This window comes from Loxodonta africana, chromosome 25 (assembly GCF_030014295.1).
Source record: "Loxodonta africana isolate mLoxAfr1 chromosome 25, mLoxAfr1.hap2, whole genome shotgun sequence".
NCBI classification, from domain to species: Eukaryota; Metazoa; Chordata; class Mammalia; order Proboscidea; family Elephantidae; genus Loxodonta; species Loxodonta africana.
In genome coordinates, this window is record NC_087366.1 from 62,279,878 (window position 1) to 62,302,185 (window position 22,308).

The 22,308-nt window shown below is 44.7% G+C and overlaps 1 protein-coding gene across 3 annotated transcripts in view; it reads right to left on the minus strand.

Moving 5' to 3' along the window:
* Window positions 1-22,308, minus strand: part of CENPF (centromere protein F) — a 73,699-nt gene that overhangs the window by 27,258 nt on the left and 24,133 nt on the right. For all 3 annotated transcript variants that reach the window (XM_064276910.1, XM_064276908.1, XM_064276909.1), the window contains exons 8-12: window positions 18,239-18,364; window positions 17,132-17,260; window positions 16,131-16,244; window positions 8,931-9,066; window positions 3,648-7,042 (exon numbers count right to left, since the gene is read on the minus strand). In XM_064276910.1, the coding sequence (XP_064132980.1) occupies window positions 3,648-7,042; window positions 8,931-9,066; window positions 16,131-16,244; window positions 17,132-17,260; window positions 18,239-18,364 (3,900 nt within the window). The remainder of the gene's footprint in view (window positions 1-3,647; window positions 7,043-8,930; window positions 9,067-16,130; window positions 16,245-17,131; window positions 17,261-18,238; window positions 18,365-22,308) is intronic.

Consider the following 22,308-nt stretch of genomic DNA (forward strand, 5'->3'; position numbering starts at 1 on the left):
ACTAATATAAATTTCATTATTTGTTCTCGCTAGGAATATTCTAGGTCACCCAAGTATAAAATTTCTCTTTATGATTATCAAATAAGGAACAAACTCCATCACAAAACCTTCCCCCTCCACTTTGAATTGATGGCATTCATTCGTTAATAAGAAAAGGCAGTAAAGGTTTCATGACCAGATTCCCAGCCCAAGGGCTTAACCACAGATCCACCACTTGCTATAATGGGTCCTGGAGGCTCACTGTTCCTCACCTGCAAAATGGGAATATGCTGTGGCTACTGTCACTGCTGCCCCCTCCACTGCCTCCCCTGCCTCCCTCACAGAGGTAGACAGAGGGAAGCGAGGGAGAGGCAGTCCTACATGACAGAGGTAGACAGAGGGAACCCAGGGAGACGCAGTCCTACATGACAGAGGTAGACAGAGGGAAGCGAGGGAGACGTAGTCCTACATGACAGAGGTAGACAGAGGGAGGCGAGGGAGACACAGTCCTACATGACAGAGGTAGACAGAGGGAAGCGAGGGAGATGCAGTCCTACATGACAGAGGTAGACAGAGGGAAGCGAGGGAGACGCAGTCCTACATGACAGAGGTAGACAGAGGGAAGCGAGGGAGACGTAGTCCTACATGACAGAGGTAGACAGAGGGAACCCAGGGAGACGCAGTCCTACATGACAGAGGTAGACAGAGGGAACCCAGGGAGACGCAGTCCTACATGACAGAGGTAGACAGAGGGAACCCAGGGAGACGCAGTCCTACATGACAGAGGTAGACAGAGGGAACCCAGGGAGACGCAGTCCTACATGACAGAGGTAGACAGAGGGAACCCAGGGAGACGCAGTCCTACATGACAGAGGTAGACAGAGGGAGGCGAGGGAGACGTAGTCCTACATGACAGAGGTAGACAGAGGGAGGCGAGGGAGACACAGTCCTACATGACAGAGGTAGACAGAGGGAAGCGAGGGAGACACAGTCCTACATGACAGAGGTAGACAGAGGGAACCCAGGGAGACGCAGTCCTACATAACAGAGGTAGACAGAGGGAACCCAGGGAGACGCAGTCCTACATGACAGAGGTAGACAGAGGGAAGCGAGGGAGACACAGTCCTACATGACGGAGGTAGTCAGAGGGAAGCGAGGGAGACACAGTCCTACATGACAGAGGTAGACAGAGGGAACCCAGGGAGACGCAGTCCTACATGACAGAGGTAGACAGAGGGAACCCAGGGAGACGCAGTCCTACATGACAGAGGTAGACAGAGGGAACCCAGGGAGACGCAGTCCTACATGACAGAGGTAGACAGAGGGAGGCGAGGGAGACGTAGTCCTACATGACAGAGGTAGACAGAGGGAGGCGAGGGAGACACAGTCCTACATGACAGAGGTAGACAGAGGGAAGCGAGGGAGACACAGTCCTACATGACAGAGGTAGACAGAGGGAACCCAGGGAGACGCAGTCCTACATAACAGAGGTAGACAGAGGGAACCCAGGGAGACGCAGTCCTACATGACAGAGGTAGACAGAGGGAAGCGAGGGAGACACAGTCCTACATGACGGAGGTAGTCAGAGGGAAGCGAGGGAGACACAGTCCTACATGACAGAGGTAGACAGAGGGAACCCAGGGAGACGCAGTCCTACATGACAGAGGTAGACAGAGGGAACCCAGGGAGACGCAGTCCTACATGACAGAGGTAGACAGAGGGAACCCAGGGAGACGCAGTCCTACATGACAGAGGTAGACAGAGGGAACCCAGGGAGACGCAGTCCTACATGACAGAGGTAGATAGAGGGAACCCAGGGAGACGCAGTCCTACATGACAGAGGTAGACAGAGGGAAGCGAGGGAGACACAGTCCTACATGACGGAGGTAGTCAGAGGGAAGCGAGGGAGACACAGTCCTACATGACAGAGGTAGACAGAGGGAACCCAGGGAGACGCAGTCCTACATGACAGAGGTAGACAGAGGGAACCCAGGGAGACGCAGTCCTACATGACAGAGGTAGACAGAGGGAACCCAGGGAGACGCAGTCCTACATGACAGAGGTAGACAGAGGGAACCCAGGGAGACGCAGTCCTACATGACAGAGGTAGACAGAGGGAACCCAGGGAGACGCAGTCCTACATGACAGAGGTAGACAGAGGGAACCCAGGGAGACGCAGTCCTACATGACAGAGGTAGACAGAGGGAACCCAGGGAGACGCAGTCCTACATGACAGAGGTAGACAGAGGGAACCCAGGGAGACGCAGTCCTACATGACAGAGGTAGACAGAGGGAACCCAGGGAGACGCAGTCCTACATGACAGAGGTAGACAGAGGGAACCCAGGGAGACGCAGTCCTACATGACAGAGGTAGACAGAGGGAACCCAGGGAGACGCAGTCCTACATGACAGAGGTAGACAGAGGGAAGCGAGTGAGACGCAGTCCTACATGACAGAGGTAGACAGAGGGAGGCGAGGGAGACACAGTCCTACATGACAGAGGTAGACAGAGGGAACCCAGGGAGACGCAGTCCTACATGACAGAGGTAGACAGAGGGAACCCAGGGAGACGCAGTCCTACACGACAGAGGTAGACAGAGGGAAGCGAGGGAGACGCAGTCCTACATGACAGAGGTAGAGAGAGGGAACCCAGGGAGATGCAGTCCTACATGACAGAGCATTATTATCGGGGCAGGTAGGCTAAAAAGATCGAAGTTATCAGTAACTAAGCAACTGCTTATTCAATAAAGAAATGTCTCTTTAAATGATACCAAATCACATATTTGTATCATAGCAAACTGTTAGAAAATTATTTAGTAATAAAGAATCTTCTACATTTATGTTATGACTATAACTCTAACATTAAAAATAGCCTGAAAGGACGTGAGAGGTTAAATTTTACATATTATCATTCATAAGCTCTAATTCAATATTTAATTGTGCTTTATTAACTCACAAAGAGTAAAAACACACACACATCCTAACAAGAACCTTCTGGCTCTACAATGTAATTTTCTCCAGGAGACTTTAAAGCATCTTCAGTAATTTTCCACTTAATACTGTGGAGTCCCTGGGTGGTGCAAACAGTTAAGCACTTGGCTACTAATTGAAAGGTTGAAGGTTCTAATCCATCTAAAGGCACCCCCAAAGTAAGGCCTGGCAATCGACTTCTGGAAAATCAGCCACTGAAAACCCTATGGAGCACATTTCTACTCTGACACATATGGGGCCGCCATGAGTCACAACTGCCTCAACGGCAACAGGTTTGAAGTCCCTGGGTGGAGCAAAGGGTTAAGTGCTCGACTATCAGGGAAAGGTTGGTGGCTTGAACCCATCCACAGGTGCCTTGGAAAACAGACCTCGTGATCTGCTGCCAAAAGGTTACAGTCTTCCACACCCTATGGAGCAGTCCTATTCTGCACACATGGGGTCAGCATGAGTCAGAATCAATTAACAAGTCAAATCACTGAAAATCTCCCCAAATAAAGTTTACTCATTTTCTTGAAGTTCTGATTCATTTTGAAAAAAAATTAGTATATTTTGTATTTATTTCCTTGAACCCTAAGCATATTTTTAACCTAGAGTGCAAATTTCTATGTAACAAATGTGTACTGTAAATGTAAATTGTGCAAACAGAGGGAAACAGCACATAAATCCCACGTACTTACATCTTCAATGTCAGCACCCAGCGAAGGCCGTGAACTTAGGTCGAGACCCTGTAGCTGGAGCCGGGCAGCTTCTAGCTCAAGTGACAGGTGCGCCGTCTGTTTCTTTTCCGCCGCCAACTTGGACTCCAGCTCCACAGTCACGCTTGTCAGCTTCCGTTGCCACTGTTCGTTTTCCGACAGATACTGCTTTCTAAGGCACTCAAGCTCTTTCCTTTCAGAGCTCAGTAACTGCTGAAGCTCTTGGATTTCCTTATTTTTCATAACTCCCTGACCTTCCATTTCCTCCTCCAGCTTCCTGAGGGCCTGCAGGTACATCTGACAGAGGGCCTCTAGGTCTTCAGGGCTCCTCCCGGGGGCAGATGGAACTTCTTTCTTGGCCTGGCTCTCCTCCTCCAGACTGCTGCAGGACATTTCTGCCACATTAGACTGGTTCACTGAAACGTTTTCTTCCAAATTATTCAAGAGAGATGTTTCTCCCGTCTGTTCCAAAAGATCTTTGCAAAATGAGGATTCTCCAAAACTTTTAAGAACGGGGCTGTCAGTCACACAAGAGAATGACAGGGACAGAAGACGCCCCTCCTCGGGCCCCAGTGTCACCTCCTTCACCAGGTCATCTTGGAAGTTCCTCAGATTCATTGACAAGACTGAATTTTCTGCCTTTAGAGTGTCGACATAAAACTGTAGTTCTGACATCTTTGAGCTCATCTGACAGTGCTGATCATGTAAGATTTTGTGTTCGCTTTGCAAAGACGAGAATTTCTCCTGTAATTCAGCAAAGTGCGTTTGAACTTCTTTGTTTGACAATGTCAGGTGCTCACAGAAATTACTGTCCTCCAAAGGATTCAAGAACACATTTTGTTGTTCACCAAATTCATCTTCTGGCATCTGTTTCACTAACTCTCCTTGGGGAAGACCATTTTCATGGTTTAATATTTTAACTTCATTGGCCAGTTTCTCCACCTCTTCTGCCATTTTGCTAGTTGCTGTGACACATTCCGATCCTGAGTCACTCAGCTCGGCTGGTGGCTCAGGCTTTTCAACCTGCAGTATCTGGAACATTTTCTCCAGTTCGTTCAGCTTGGTCATGGCTGTTTCGAGAGAGCACTGTAGGTGCACGCTGTCATTCTGACTTGTTGACAGCTCGTGAAGCACTGAAATAGACTTTTCCTCTGCATCTACTTCACAGTCTGTAAGGCCACTAACTTCTCGTGACTGAGTATCTTGTTGCAAATTCCCGTTTTCTAGCTCTCCTCTAATCCTGTGTAATTCTTCCTGCAGGTATGCCTTCTCCTTCTCACTTGCCTGAAGTTTGAATTCCGTACTTCTTATCACAGCTTCTAACTGTACTAATTGCGCATTATAACTGTCTAGAGAAGTGGCTTCAACATCAAGATCCATCTGACGTTCAATGTTACATTCATTTATCTCACGCTCTCTTTCTTTCACAGCGTAGCTGGTGGGTCCCAGTTCTAGATCCTGATGCCCAGGTGAGGTCTTCGTTAACTTCATCAGGGACTCATTCTCTTCTAGCAAGGCATTAATGTCCTTTTGCATCCTACTTTGGTCTTCCTTTAAAGTCATAATTTCTTGCCTTAACCCATCAGCCTCGCTCTTGGCGTTGTTTTGGAAGTCTGTAATCTCAGATCTCATCTCATGCTGCACAGTGCCCACCTCCAGCACGAGGCTCTGGTTTCTTTCTTCAGCTGAGGCTAATTTCACTAAAAGCTCTTGGTGTTCCCTCGCAAATGTTTCCTTTAGCTGTTCCAACTCATTTTTTCTATTTTCACAAAGACTAGTGCGTTCATTTAGCAAGCATTCTAATCTAGAGTTCTTCTCTTGCACAGCTTCGTAGTTTTCCCTAAGATCCTCAAATGCATTTTCTGTTTCTTCACATCTTTGCAGTAAAGTAAGTTTTTCTTGCTTGTATTGATCAGATAACTCTGAAATGTGTTTCTCTCTTTCATCTATGCAATTGGAAAAATGCTCACTTTTTTGCAGCAAGTTCATTTTCTCTTGATTTAAGGCTGCATTCACTTCCTTGAGAACCCCATTCTCTTGAGTCAGCTCTTCAATTTGTTGCTTACTTAGAGAAAGGATGGAACTCATTTCCTTCTTCTCTGAGCTCAGAGTTTCAGACAAAAGTTGTAGCTCCTTTAGAGAGCCTTCGAGTAGGCCGTTGCTCTTTTCTAATTCCTGATACTCTCCTTGCTGAGTTTCTAATTTTTCACTCAGAAGTTGCAGCTCTCTTTCCTTGTTCTCAAGGGCGACTAAACTTTCAGCAACAACATTCTGATGCACAGAAGTGTCTTCTTGCAACTTATTGATGCGCTGATTTGTCTCGGCCACAAAACTTTGATGCATCTGTTCTGCTTTAATGAGATTTTCTTCTATTTCCCCCTTGATTTGCACCAGCTCTTCACACCGCTGCTGCAGATCGGAGTTCATCTGCTTTTGAGACTCTAATGAAAGCTCAAGCGAAATGATTCTGTTTTGTAAATCGGCTGAGTCTGTGGCACTTTGGTCTGCTTCCGACTGGCATTTGCTCCTTTCTAAAGGCATGCGTCCTTGTTCTCCAATCATCTTTGCAAAAGAATTACTCACTGCAGGCTGCTCTTCACAAGCCAAAAGGCTTCTGTGATGATCCTCTTTTATCTCGGGAGAAGAATGTTTGGGTTTTAACAGACCTCTGAAGCTCTCGTATTCAGCATGCAAGTCTCGGTAACATTGGTCTTTCTCCGCTATTTCACTTGACAGTAACTGGAGCTTGTGTTCTAGGTCGCCCACTTGCCCAGTAAGCTGAGACGTTTTTAAACACATATTTTCTATTTCCTTCTTGTGTTTCTGATCTGAGAGCTCAGCTTCCTGCTGTAATTCCCTGTAAGCTTGCTTCTGCGCCTCAACCTCCACTTTCTTGCTGTCGATCGCACTGTGAAGGTTTCTGATCTCAGCGCTCAGGTTTTCTCTTTCAATTTCCATTATTTTTACCCTCTCATTGTATTCCTGACTTTTTATTTGCTGAGTCTTGAGACAAGTTTCCAAATGATTAATTTTATTCTGCAATGTTTCCTTTTCTGCTTCCATCTGATTTAAAAGTTGTTCTTTTTCACTTTTCCAATGAGTAAACAGGGTTCTCTCTTCCTTCAATTCTTCGTATTCTTTCTCTTTTAATTCCAAAGCACTCAGTAAAGCCTGAGACTCTTTCTCTCTTCTGCTTAACTTTTCATTCAGTTGCTCGATGTGATGTTCTCTTTTCTTCAACAGATCCTGAGAACAATCCCTCTGTTTTTCCAGGTCAGCCAAGGCAAGCTTCAGTTTCTCTAAAGTCAAAGAGTTTTCTTGCTGCTTCATTTTTTCTTGAAGATCTTTTAACATTGTTTCCTGAGAAGTATTCTTAACTATTAAAAAAAAAAAAAAAAAAGATGCTTTTAGCAAGTATTTATTCTAAACTGTGAAAAATGGTCAGTAAAAAAGTGGCATTGTTATCTGGGTACCTTCTGGAAAGATCACTTGATAATTACCTAAGCTTACGTATAGACAAGAGTCCTGGTGGGTCAGTGGTTAAGAGCTCAGTTGCTAACCAAACTGCTGACCTTTTGGTTAGCAGCTGAGCCACCAGGGCTCCTTACTGACATACATGATATGGAGGAAATCAGTACAACATGGCCAAGGTCAGTGAAGACAGTGAGAGGTATGCAGGAATAAAGGACAGCTCTAGTAAATGCTGTGACATACACAATTCCCCAACAGCAGTAATAACAACCAAAAACTCGTGGGTGGTTCTGTAGGAAGACATGTGTGCTATACAGGTGTGGGGGGACGTATGGGGGTACACGTGCACGCACACATAGGTATAGTGTGGACATCTGTGTATGGATTTGTATGTGTGGCAGGTATGTTCGCATATATAATAAAGCATATGGGGGCACAGTTACGGAAACTTCTCAGACATATCCAAACACCTCATGGGACTGAGTTATCAGCTTGAAGGCTAAGGACCAATAGTCTTGAGGGACATCTAGGTCAACTGGAAAACATAGTTCATAAAGACAATGTTCTACATCCTACTTTGGTGAGCAGTGTCCAGGGTCTTAAAAGCTTGCAAACACCCATCTAACATACAACTATTGGTCTCTTCCTATCTGGAGCAAACGGCAGTGAAGGAAACCAACAACTCAAGGGAGCAGTTAGTCCACAGGACTAACGGCCCACGCGAACCACAGCCTTCTCTAGCTTGAGATCAAAAGAACAGGATGGTGCCTGGCTACCACTACCAACCTCTCTAACTAGGGACACAACAGAAGGTCCCAGTAAGAATGGGAGAAAAACATAGAACAAAACTAAAACTCATAAAAAAAGACCAGACTTACTGGACTGATAGAGACTAGAGGAACCCCCAAGACTATTGCCCTAAGACACCCTTTTAACCTGGAACTCAAGTAACTCCCCGAGGTCACCCCTCAGCCAAATAATAGATTGGCCTATAAAATAAACAATAACACCCATAAGGAATGTGCTCCTTAGAACAATCAACTATAGGAGACCAAAAGGGCATTGTTTGCCCAAAAGCAAAGATGAGAAGGCAAGGAGGGGCAGGGAAACTGGAGGGATGGAAATGGGGAGAGGGCTGACACATTGCGGGGACAGCAATCCACGTCACAGAACAACTTGTGTATGAGTTGTTGAATGGGAAATTAATTTATTGTGTAAACACTCAACTAAAAAAAAAAAAAAAGACATGCCACAAACAAATAGATGTGAAACTAATGGTAGATTCATTTGGGTATACAGCAAAATTCTTTGGCTTTAACATAAGGAAATAAAATCATTCAATCAAGTAAGCCAACAAAAAGCAATGGTCATTAAGAGCTTGGGAAACACACATTTAACACAGGTTTTTGTCTATTATCAGAGAAATAGCAATGAGTGAGAAGATGTGCCGTCTGGGTGCAACTAACAAACACACTTGAGACGCAAAGAATAGTACTCCCGGGGAAGAGGGGAACCGATAGTTTAGTGTTTTGTGTGGAAAATATTTATCCTTCTGGTTTCAAAGTGCTGAAAACCAGGCATTTGGGGACTCAATATGTTCCAGTAAAATAATGTCCAACTATTACTCTGGAAAGTAAACAGTGGAAAAGGAAATTTTTCTCCACATCAACTGCAGACTCCATTCTGGGTAAACAGACGGAAAAACTCAAAGATGTTTCTCTGATGTGCTAAAGTCATCGCACCTCCCTCGTGGGAACAGTAGCTTAAAGAAGTAACTGCAAACACTAAGCTTACCTCTCATTTCTTCAGCAAACTTCTGGCTCTGATTTAAACACTGCTTGGCCTTCCTGAGTTCTTCCTCCAAGTGGCAGATTTCTCTGACCCTTTGCTCAGACTGACTCTGAAGGAGGCTGTTTTCCTTCTTTGATTCCTAAAATATAGATTTAGTTGGTTATAAACAAAACAAATGCTCAAAAAACTATGACTTCTGCCTTAATAAGGGTCCCTAACAGAATTGTTTGTCCATCTCACTTGGGGAAGAATCACGCCTTCCCTCTGAGTACTTGGGGAAGTTGGACATAACTTACTTAAATCAAATAATTTTACACATAGATGTCCAAAACAAAAGCAGATAATCCAAATCTGATGTTAATTTTTTTCCCTCATGAAAGATATTTTTTGAACTTTCTGATTGTTCATATGCTTGTTACAGAGCGAGCCCGTGAGAAAAACCCTGAGAACAAGGTCCTTGGAGAGAAGCTACAAGTTCCCATCACATCTGAATGCTGAGCTACATCCTTGCAAAGACTTGATGTGTTAACAAGACAAAAATCCACACGCCAAGTTTCCACCTCCCTTCCACCGTACAACCATCTCAAGTGCCACAGTTCTAGGGGTGCCTTTATGGGTTAAATTACGTTCAACAAAACCTACAGTGTGTAAGACAGTGGACGGGGATTTCTGAGATAGAAATCTGAAGACAGAGTCCCTGCTCTCAAGGCAGGTACCCCCAGTTGGGGAAGACGTGACACCAGTAATGTAATACACACCCAAATAACAACAAAAACAATGCCCATTGTGGTATGCAGACCCCAGATTCTTGTAAAAAGACCAGACTTAATGGTCTGACTGAGACCAGAAGGATCGGAGGTCATGGTCCCCAGATCTTCTGTTAGCCCAAGACAGGAACCATTCCCAAAGCCAACTCTTCAGACAGGGATTGGACTGGACTACAGGATAGAAAATGATACTGCAGAAGAATAAGCTTCTTGGATCAAGTAGACACATGAGACTATGTGGGCAGCTCCTGTCTGAAGGGGAAATGAGAGGATATAGGGGGTCAGAAGCTGGCCAAATGGACACGAAAAGAGAGAGTGGAGGAAAAGAGTGTGCTGTCTCATTAGGGGGAGAGCAATTAGGAGTATATAGCAAGGCGTTTATAAATTTTTGTATGAGAGTCCAACTTGTTTTGTAATCTTTCACTTGAAGCACAATAAAAAGAAAAAAATAATAATAATAATGCCCATTGCCATTGAGTCGATTCTGACTCATAGTGACTCTACACCCAGGGTGTGCTAAAGAGAGGTTTTCAAGCTGTGGAAAATCCGTGGGAGAGGACAGAAGGAGGAATGCACCCGAGATGGGGGCTGAGCTTCCATGCTGAAAACGGGTCCTGTGGTTGCCTGACTAATGAAGCACCCTGCAGCAACAGGCAACAGCAGAGCCGAGAGGCGTGTGCAGGGCCAGGCACTAAGCTTGGGAGACCTGTATATTTTTCTGACTCTTAAAACCAAGCCATATGTGCACACCAAATAAACACTATTGCTTATTAAGCATATGAAGATGCACACGCCCAAAGTTATAAATCCTCTATTCGTGTTCTTCCGCCTGTTTTTCAACTTCCAAAATATTTTCTAACGAGTACCTCAGCCTATCTCGTCTACCAGCCTCTGGGCCCCAGGAGATCGGCCAACATCACTACCAGCCATCACAACCCATCCTTGGGGGAAAATAGAGTTGTATATTCTTTGTTCACTTAGCATGAGGATTTTAAAACCTCATTTCAAAAACGCCAAAGGTCCCCCTGGGACAAGTGGGGAAAATTTTTGAATCTTAAAGAAATCACTGAGACCCATCCTCTAAAATCCTACTGCACCGCCAGAAAAAAGATGGCCCTGGCAGTGCCGTGCCGGAAGGCCGCCTTCAATCATCAGTCGGGTTACTACCAGCAGATGGGTACCGTGTAGCCCAGCCAAATTCAAGAAGAGGGGGAACCTGGCTGGTAGCAAGTACTTGAAAACTTGCTGGCAGCTGTTCTGTTCATGCATATATGTTCATTTCCTCAGGAAACAAGACAACCTGTTGGGGTTATGTTCCTGTCTCCTCTGTCCTGTTCCCGCGCCCTCCCACTAACTGAATGGACACTCCACGGGACTAAGACATCAGTCAGAACCAGGGAACAACTCTGGCAGCTCAACCCCCACAGGCGAAGGCTCACACCCCCCAAACCCAAACCCACTGCCCTTGAGCCTATTCTGACGCATAGCAAGCCCATTAGTCTTAAACTTTGCAGAACAATCTTTAAGGCGCAACAGTGTTAGTAGTCAAAACTAGCATCATTGAACCACAAAAACCATGATAACTTGTTTGTTCTCCAGGCTGGAACAATCCCCACTCAAATGAGACCCCCAGTGTGAAAGGAAACACACCTTAAAGCACGTTAACGGAGTACTGGGGCACTATGAGCAGCTGCTTCCCAAAACTGAACGTCAGCCAGGCCTCCGTGATCGGCGCTAAGACTGACAGAAGGAGTTCAGCGTAAGAGTGACTAGAACTTAACCATCTTGGTTCATTTAGCACTTTTTATGTTGCAACTTACAAAATAGCTTCTTAACCTGAAAACTTAATCAAATCAAATGACATCTACGTCTGGAGGCTTGCCAAGAAAGCTGGGAAGACCCTGCAGCAAAGCTAATACATCCCAAAGGAAGGAAGGAAAGCGGGAAAAGATGGAGGGGGACACGGAAGGGGGTGAGGATCAGACTTATGTTCACGTGTCTGCCGATCTGTCAGTTTCTATCCATAAATGGAGACATTTAAATGAAAAGTAAGCTCAATGGAAAGATTAACACGTCTTTCTCTCTTCTGGCGTTAGCTCAGTAAACATTTGCTTCTAATGCAGAAATGTCCAGCCAATCCTGGGACCCAGCAGGCTTATAAAGCTATGGCTACGACCAACCCAAGAGTTTTAAAAGGCCAGAATTTAGAAAACAAGCGTCTGAAAATGAATCTGCAAGTTGCCATCCACCAGCAACTAGTTTCCGGCGAGGCTACAGCCGTTTAAGACTTGGATGGGTGCGCTCGTTATCAGTGAGTTAAGCATACAACGATATGTTCTCCCAGGCATCTCTTGCCTCCTCACGTGATTTGCGAACTTGGGCACTATTCTGGAAAAACACAAGATTCTCTGTAACCACAAGCCAGCATTCAAGCTTAGCAAGCAATTCCACCCAGATCAACTCTGGTTTAGGACCGGCAAGGGGAGCAGCATTTCCGAGGGCCAGACAAAACAAATTCCAGTTAACGTGTGGCTTTTCAGGATCCCGTCCATGAATGAAGTTTCACGCGTCCCCTGCAGGGTAAAGTCTGCATCCCGAAAAAGGGAGGGCGCAGGGGATGCCCTTCTCCCCTTACCACCAGTCATTCCTCCTGCCAGGCCAGGCTCCTTGGAGGGCCCAGTGCAATACAGATCCCTGTGCTTGGAAAGGTCCCCAGGCTCGTGTTCCCCATCTTGACTGCCAGATGCTGGTTAGTTTATTGCCCAGCCCCAGCGGTACTTACTGGGCTGGCACTGACTGCTGGACGAGTAAGTAGCTTTTCTAAACCCTCCATTCACTTCGATACTGAATGTTAACTTTACCCCTGATTGAGCCATAAAATCACATTTCCAGCACTGGTAATTTCTCAGTATAAGCAGCCATTAGTTCACTAAACACGAACAAGGAGGATTTCAGCACAACTGTCACGTTATTCCGGCATCCAAAACCTATAAACTGCTAAACTCGTTTGTGCTGACTTATAATTAGATACAGAGCTACCCAGAGTGAGAGGGCACAACAGGAAAAGTTTCTACCTTAAAAATCTCAAGTGCACTGTCACCTCCTCATTTTCTGTGTCCACGGGTGACAGGAGCACTGGTAACATGGAAAGGCCGTGACAGCTGTGAAGACCAAAGCAAGGAGCAGGCAGGCTGCAAGAATAGCACACTCTGCTTACTAAGCACTGGGCAGAACACGTCTATACAACATTTGATGTAACCACAGTACCAAAAAAAAAAAAAGACCGAACCCGATGCTATGGAGTCAATTCTGTCTGACTCATAGCGTGCCTATAGGACACGGTAGAACTGCCCCATGTGGTTTCCAAGGAGCGGCTTGGTGGACTCAAACTGCCAACCTTTTGGTTAGCAGCCATAGCTCTTAACCCTGTGCCACCATCACTACAGCCTTAAAAAAACCTGCTGCCCTCAAGTAGATTGACTCATAGCAACCCTGTAGGACAGAGCAGAACTGCTTGTAAACCCACAGGGTCTCCAAGGAGCAGCTAATGGATTTGAGTTGCTGACCTTTTGGTTAGCAGCCATAGCTAGCCATAGCTCTTAACCACTGTGCCACCAGGGCTCCACTATAGCCATGAAAAGTGATATTATCAGTCCCAATATACAGACGAGGCCGCCTCGGTGGCACAAATAGTTAATCGCTCAACTACTAACCAAAAGGTTGGAGGTTCAAGTCCACCCAGATGTACCTTGGAAGAAAGGACTGGCGATCTACTTACAAAAAATCAGCCATTAAAAACCTTACGGAGCACAGTTCTACCCTGATACACATGGGGTCACCACGAGTCAGAATCGACACAGCGGCAACTGGTCTGGTTTTACACAGAGATGAAGACAGGCTCAGAAAGGACAAGCCTTTCCCAAAGGTCACAGGGCAGGTGGTGGTAGGAAGACGATGCGACTTCAGAGCTCTGTACTCTGAAGCCGCCACCACGCTACCACCAGATACGCCACCGGTCCAGCTGGGTAAGTCAATTTTCTGATCCCAGTTCAACCCAAGGTTCAAGAGCCAGCTAAACCCTTATGTTCTTGGTATCATCCTCGAAGCAGGAGACACACACACACCCCAAAGTGAAGACAAAAACTGAATTAATTACCAGACACTGTCCTAGGCACTTTCATATGACTACCCTCATTTGACATAGAATTCAGATAAAATTCAAACATGACATGCATTTAGCTTAGTTAAAAAAAGAAAAAACCAAACTCAGGCTGTCAAGTCAATTCCAACTCACAGCAACCCTATAGGACAGGGCAGAGCTGCTCCACAGTGTTCCCAAGGAGTGGCTGCAGATTCGAACCGCCGACCTTTTGGTTGGCAGCCGACTCCTAACCACTGCACCACCAGGGCTCCTAACTTAGTAACGGCCAGCGCCGACTTTAGAAGCTCTGCTGCTGACACACCTGGCCTTGTGGGGATGAACAACCTTCAGAGACACCTGCACAACAACGTCCAGCCCACTGCTGCTTCGTGGCCAAGCAAACAGTGTTTGGACCCTCTTCACCAGACGACCGCTTTTACAAACGGAGTCGCGGGAGGGCTGCTGGCGGGAAGGGAAGCTCACAGAGGGAAGAGTTTGGCGCCAGGGCGCCTGTGGAAATGTTAGCAGAAGCATCTGCTGATTGGTCCCCACTGGCCAAAAGGCAAACGTTTGTTTTGCTGAAACAAACACTTCCATTTGAAAGTGTTCACTGATGAAACCATCACGGGATATGAGGCTGTCTTGCACTTGGGCTGCTGGAGTTCTGGCCTCCATTCCCGGCAGCATCGGCCCTCTGGGGCTCGCAGCTCTCACCACTGCCTCTTTGCCTCTGACAGATGTTCTCATTTTACAACCGCCGTACACTCTCAAAGCTTTGGGGGTAAGTACACACAAACTTTTCTCACCTAGATATATAACAGTTCCTTATAGAGAATTAAAAAAAGAATGTTTACAGCCCAAATAGTAACCAGAGAATACTTAAAGGATGAGTGGAAAACCATTCCTTCCTGTGACATTTGAAGGAGAAGAAACTGCCGCTATCTTCTGTTGTGTTTTTTCCTAAAATTACCATGCCGATTTATATTGTTGTTAGGTGCCATCGAGTCGGTTCCGACTCATAGCGATCCTATGTAGAGCAGAATGAAAGAAACACTGCCCAGTCCTACGCCACCCTCACATTCATTGTGATGCTTAAGCCCATCGTTGCAGCCACTGTGTCAGTCCATCTCATTGAGGGTCTTCCTTTTTTCACTGACCCTCTACTTTACCAAGCATGATGTCCTTCTCCAGGGACTTGTCCCTCCTGATACCATGTCCAAAGGAGGTGAGATGTAATCTCGCCATCCTTGCCTCTAAGAAGCATTCTAGCTATACTTCTTGATATATGGCTCTATTCAAATTGCTTCAGTCTGTTAACTGTCCCTAAGTGGTTCTAAATTAAGCCCTTTAAGAATGAACTCCAGCACACTGAGTAAGCTCAGATCTGCCACATCAAAAGTAAGTACGAAAAAGCCCTACAGCAGAGAGAGGGTGCTCCTAGCCTCCATGCTGTTTGTGAGCCCTCGTCCACCACTGGCATAACAAACATAGATCAGAGATGTTGTTACCTAGTGCTTGCGTGCGATGAACGCTATGCTAACGTTGTCTTTTGAAGCCAAAGTAATATAATTTAATTAATTTGATGCTTTTATAAGAATTTCAAATCAAGAAACTCTTCGTCTGTAGTTGCTTTCGTTTATATAAACCTACCACTTTCCACAAGGTTTTGTATTTGGCGACTCAAAATCCAGCCCTTGGAAAGGGATTTAAAGAACACTTCCCATCACCAGTTTTATTTCTTTCCATTTAGAAAATCCCTCCTTTTCTTCTTTCATCTTTCCAGTCTCCCAGGTAGTTTAAACTTATTCTTAAAAAAAAAAATTTACACAAGTTCCTAATTAAAGCTATGTTTTTTCCTATAGTTATTATATACACGTTAGCAATTATACTGAGATGGAAAGTAAAAAAATAATACTTCTGTTCAATGTCACAGATTATATGCTCATTTTGCAAAACTTCTGCCAAATCAAAGAGAAGACACATGGCATGAAAGACTATTGAAAAACAACAAAGAAATTCTCTTTTAACCCTCACACTTCACCCCGTACCCACCCACTGCCTGTCAAGTCGATTCCAACTCCTAGTGACCCCAAAGGACAGAGCAGAACTGCCTCTTAGGGTTTCCAAGGCCGTAAATCTATATGGATGCAGACTGTCCCATTTTTCTCCCCTGGAGCAGCTGGTGGGTTCCAACCCCCGACCTTTGGTTAGCAGCTGGGTGCTTTGACCTCTGCGCCACCAGGGCCCCTTTCTCCCCATTGAGGAGTTGGTAAGTGCTGGGCTCTGCTCCCTCACCTCACGGCTTCTCCTCAGCTCACTCTCTCTGGCCTCTAGTGCCTCTTCAGTTCTGCAGAACTTTTGCTTAAACTCTTCTAAATTTTTTTCTAGATGCTGCTTTACGGATGTGACCTACCAAGAGAAAAACAAACAAGGTTTAAGTGGCACATCTTTTTTAATTATCATTAGTTCTTTAATATTAAAAAGGTTATTGGATAGATGGCACTGGGTTTTTTTTTTTTTTTTTATCTTGGTGAGACCCAATACATGTCACAGCTAAACACAGCACTATAAACACAGCACTATAACCAACTTAAATACAACATGAACCTGTGACATCATTTAGTGACAGCAAAGAGAGGATGAAAGGAGCTGCGTTTGGGCAGAAAGTCACAAAAGAAAGGTATTTCTCCACAAAACTAAAACTACTAATTATAAACCAACAAAAAAAAAAGTTAAGACTGACGGAACACATTTGCAATAGAGTAAAACCTGCAAAAGCCAGAACCTGCGTAAGGCAGAAACCTGTCAGAGAAGGAAAACGCAAACATTTTCCAATAAAACAAGTGACAGAAAAGTGGTAAGACTGCACCTTGTCAAAAGTGGAAAACTTGCAAGACTGGGAAAAGCAAGGCAGTTGAGTTCCGGCTCTCACAGGTTTCGCTGTATACATACCTAATATAGTATGTAAAGCTTACCTACGATTCAACTTACAAAAAGACAAACATAACAAGACAGTCACAGGATAGAAACAGAAAAATTTAATTTAGAAATACAAATGGTGAATCAACTTCTGAAAAAGGGAAGTGTACGTTAAAACAGTGTTAAGACGTCGTTTTCATTCCTTAGTTGGAATGAGAACATCTGAAAAGCCAGGACTGTCCATTAGCAAGGATAGGGAGTAAAAGGCCCTACCTTACAGGTGGCGGGAGAGTAAACTGCTACAAATTTCTGTGATGAAGAGGTAATAAGTAAAAACAGGGGTTACTGAGGAGAGAGAAGTTAAGTCGGCACCATACTTTATCCAGTTCAGCCTGGAGTATGTTGTGAGTGCTCTTGGCTTGCTGTAGCTCCTGGGTGAGTTTGGTTTTCATCTGAGAGCACTCTCGGTCCAATGTTTGGAAACACTGCTGTTGACGGGAAAGCTCCTAAAAAGCAGAAAATATACACGTTAAACTGACAATTGTTCAAAAGGGAGATTCCAGGGTGAGACATAAACCTTGCACAGGAAAGGAGATAGTGAAAGGGCAGTAGACAATAGGGAGCCAAGACAACCATCCACTCAGTGATAAACATAATCAGCCCTGTTACTGGTCCTGGTAATCAAATCCAGGTCTCTGAAGGGAAGGGGAAGGAGTCTGCCAGTCGACCGCATGGAAGCTAGCCTGTTTCCCCAACATCCCCAAATCTTACACAAATCATCTCTATTTTGAAGGATCCAAGGGCAAAGGAGAGACAGCTAAGCTGCAATGGTCAGAGCTCAACTGAGAAAGTAAACACACTCAACATTGGGGTTTGAAGCATCAGATACCACACGCCAATTACAATGGTCTTGAGTTTACAAGGACAGAAAACACATGCCACCCGTGAACTTTGCTAACCACAGAAGGACACCAGACTAACATCTACAGTCGCTCGAATTCCAAGACTACAGGCTCTCACTCCACCTGCTGCCCTTGCAGGCTAATCACCTGGAGGAAACAGGCAGCAATGCACAGGGAAGGAAGAGCACCTTCACCTGGCCTTTCCTGTGACTTCTTTCCCCAATAGTCAACTACCTTTCCTATGTGTTTGCCAACCACCCCTCTCTAAAACACCTGGAGAAGGTACTACAGCTTCCTTCACAGCAGGGAAAGTGTTGGAAAGAAGAAACATGATCCTTTCCTACTCCATATCAAGTCTCACACAAACCAGAACCCATGGATAAAACAAAATTCTGACTTCTAATTCCTTCTCCAATCAAATACTAAAAGATGGAAAATGAAGTGACTTTTTGGTCACGAAACATCTCCCCTCTGATAGAATATCCCAAATTACGATAAACAGTTCCTCTTTTCAAAGGATTGAACTATGAAATGTCGGCAAGAGTCTTCCAGACAAACTCCTCAAGAGTCCGTTCACCTCACCTGCTGAAACTCCTTTTCTCTTTCCTTCATCTTCTGGTCCAGGGAGCATCTGGCACTTTCTGCATTTTGTCGTTGACAACTCAAATCTTCGGTCAATTTTTTCAGTTTTTGTTCCAATGCAATACACTAATGACAAAACAAAATGTTCAGTACAAAACAAAAACTATTCAAGGAAAGAAGCAAATATTCAAGTTTTAGGACGATTAGTCCTAAGATCTGGGTCAGGTTTACCATTGGGTTTTGATAGTTTTAAATGCAAGTGTCTATGAAATAAAAAAATGAGCTGGGTATCAAAACCACTATAATTACTTTAGCACACATAAAATTCACACTTGAGAGACATTAGCAAGGATGTAATCATGTGTTAGCCCATTTAAATAAATACTTCGTAATTTGGGCTATAGAAAGAGAGACCAGCGTTTCTGGGTAACAATTCTTCCGACATCTTGTTGCGTGAAAATGAGACGTTAAGATGCAATGGTGTCGACCTATGAATTTTAAGCCTGAAAATAATCAGAAGGTACTCACTATCCTCAAGTGGAAGTCTGTTTCAAGCATCATGGATTTTGTGGGAAATTTTAAATACTAAAATGATTCCTTCCATGACACTCTCACTGGGCCACTTAAAATTTCTGGAGGTTCACAGGACTTTAGAGAAAATTCCAACTGGTCTTTCACTAAGCCGCCAAAAGTAATACGGAAAACATTCTACTCCCTGAAGCCTTTCTATATAGCTAGTTATCCCTGAAACTAATTTTCTAAATGTGAACTACTTTAAATTTCAGGAGGCCCTTCTAAAATTAGGTTAGGACAAAATGGTCGAAATGCTTCAAGTGTTCCAGTGTTGAGCCCCATTCCTCTGAGTCTTCCCCATGCTGCTCGGGTCCTACAAAGTAACTCAGAAGTCCTGTGAAGGAGTGAGAAGACTCCACACTGGTTGGCGAGGACTCCCTGGTCCAAAACAAACACTCCCCAACTCAGCAAACCTTCATCTACTAATGGATTTCCCTGAGATTCAGTGTCGTCTCATTTAGAACTATTAGAAACGCTATAATTTTAACTAAATGTTGAGAAGAAAACACTATGGTAACACCCTGACAGAAGACCAAAAAGCAGTCACTAATTATTAACTAAACAAGATGAAAGAGCTAAGCTAGTCATTACTGGCTAAATGACTCTGTAAGTGCCAGGACTTTAAAAATACAAAATTCAGAAAGTAAAATATTCAGTGGTTCAAATTTATCTACTTCCCCAGACGTTCAGACACCTTTGCTCCTTACTGTCCTTGAGATTTTAAATCCTCAAGGAATATTACAGAGGCTGTAACAGTAATAAATAGGAATTCAAAAGTAAGTATTAAGAGCCTACCACAACCAGAAACCTACATTATCCTGAGACCAGAAGAACTAGTTGGTGCCCGGCCACAATCGATGACTGCCCTCACAGGGAGCACAATAGAGAACCCCTGAAGGAGCAGGAGATCAGTGGGATGCAGACCCCAAATTCTCCTAAAAAGACCATACTTAATGGTCTGGCTGTGACTAGAGGAATCCCGGCGGTCATGGTCCCCAAACCTTCTTTCTGTTGGCACAGGACGGGAACCATCCCCGAAGACAATTCATCAGACATGAAAGGGACTGGACGGTGGGTGGGAGAGGGATGCTGATGAAGAGTGAGCTAATTATATCAGGTGGACACTTGAGACTGTGTTGGCGTCTCCTGTCTGGAGGGGGGATGGGAGGATAGAGAGAGTTGGAAGCTGGCAAAATTGTCATGAAAGGAGAGACTGGAAGGGCTGACTCATTAGGGGGAGAGCAAGTGGGAGTAAGGAGTAAGATGTATATTAACTTATATGTGACAGACTGACTTGATTTGTAAATGTTCACTTGAAGCTCAATAAAAGTTAATAAAAAAAATTAAAAAAAAAAAAAAAAGAGCCTACCACAGCCTTCAGTATGGGTTCCACCTCAACATAAGGAAAACAAAAATCCTCACAACTGGACCAGTAAGCAACATCATGATAGATGGAGAAAATACTGTAGTTGTCAAGGATTTCATTTTACTTGGATCCATACCCGTGGAAGCAGCAGTCAAGAAATCAAAAGACGCATTGCATTGGGCAAATGTTTTGCAAAAGACCTCTTTAAAAGTGTTGAAAAGCAAAGCTGTCACCTTGAGGACTAAGGTATGCCTGACCCAAACCATTGTTTTTCGATCACCTCACATACATGTGAAAAGTGGACAATGAATAAGGAAGATGGAAGAAGAATTGACGCCTTTGAATTGTGGTGTTGGCAAGACTATCAAATACACCATGGATTGCCAGAAGAACAAACAAATCTGTCTTGGAAGAAGTACAACTGGAATGCTCCTTAGAAGCAAGGATGGTGAGAGTACACCTCACATACTTTGGACATGGTATCAGAAGTGATCAGTCCCTGGAGAAGGACATCGTGCTTGGTAAAGTCGAGGGTCAGCGAAAGAGGGGAAGACCTTCAATGAGACTGACTGACAGTGGCTGCAACAAAGGGCTCAAGCGTAACGACAATTTTGAGGATGGCGCAGAACCAGGCAGTGTTTCAGTCTGTTGTACAAAGGGTTGCTTTGGGTCGGAACCAACTTGATGGCACATAACAACAACATGTCAAGCACTGTTCTAGGCACTGGGGATACGGAAGTAAACAGCTCAGACAAAAAATCATGGCCGAAATGACTGTCCCAGGCTTCTGATGGCTGACAATTCTGAGGAAAAAGCCACGTGTGGCTGAGGAGATGAATGAGCCCTTGGCTCCCTCTGCTGGTGCTCCTTGAAACTATAAAACCAACCATCTCAATCAGGAATTCCTTGAGAAGGTATTTACGTTTTGTTTAAATATTGTTAAAATGACATTCTCATGTCAACGATGCAGGTAAGAGCAGCTGACCACTAGGTGTCATGAATGCTCCACACAACTCTCAGCTCAGTCCTTGTAAATTATGACAGAGCCATGCCCCTCGGCACTCACTCGGTGCTCTGCGCCTAGGTGTCTCACTGGTGGAACACAGGTGCTAAACTCCAGGTGGGCAGCCAGCCCCAACACTGCGTTTCTACAGGAGCTCAAGCCTTGTATCCCACAGGGTTGTGAACACTTGGGAGAGAGATACTAGAAACAGCGTGTGTTCCACAGTATTGATTTTTAATTTGATAGGTAAACCATTGCCGTCAAGTCGATTCCGACTCATAGCGACCCTATATGACAGAGTAGAACTGCCCCATAGGGTTTCCAAGGTGGATTTGAACTGCTGACCTTTTGGTTAGCAGCCAAGCTCATAACCACTGTGCCACCACGGCTCCCCCTAGTGGCTGATCAGGGAATTGCTTAAACAGAGCATCAGTTGATTTGAGCGATACACTTAGTGTTAGGATCCTTAAAGTCAAGATGGAGAAAGGTGTACAGGATTTTCAGTTAGGTGGATTTGTAGCTCATTGGAAAACAGGTATCCAGAGGGGATTAGCTAAAGGAATTTTAGGAGCCAAGGCGAAGTTTCTTGTAGACAGAAAGCCGGGGCTCTATTCTCGAGCTGTCCTAAGTCAAAAAGTTTAACTGACGATCTGATGAGAAACGACCTCACCAAGTATGTTAGATAGAACGACAACTCGATGACCTTGTCATACCAAAACCAACAAGGTAAGATGTAAAAGATCCGAAAAATGCACTGGTGTTGAGTCAGTTTCAACTTATGGGAAGTAATGACCCTATAAGACAGGGTAGTACCGCCCGATAGGGTTTCCAATACCATAATCTTTACAGGACCCGACTGCCACATCTTTCTCCCACAGAGTGGCTGGTGGGTTTGAACTGCCGATGCTTCGGTTAGCAGCAGATGTAAATTCTCATACTTAGGAAGGCGTGACATGGCAAAAATGAAATAGAATATGAGTGTAGTTGACTACAAAAACTCAATACGATAATAAGAGCTAACGCTACTGGAAGTCTACCATGTGCCTGAGCTAAAGGCTTTACACAAAGTACCTCAGGGTTCACACCAATCCTGTGAGACAGGCCACCAAGGCTCAGAAGTTCATTAAA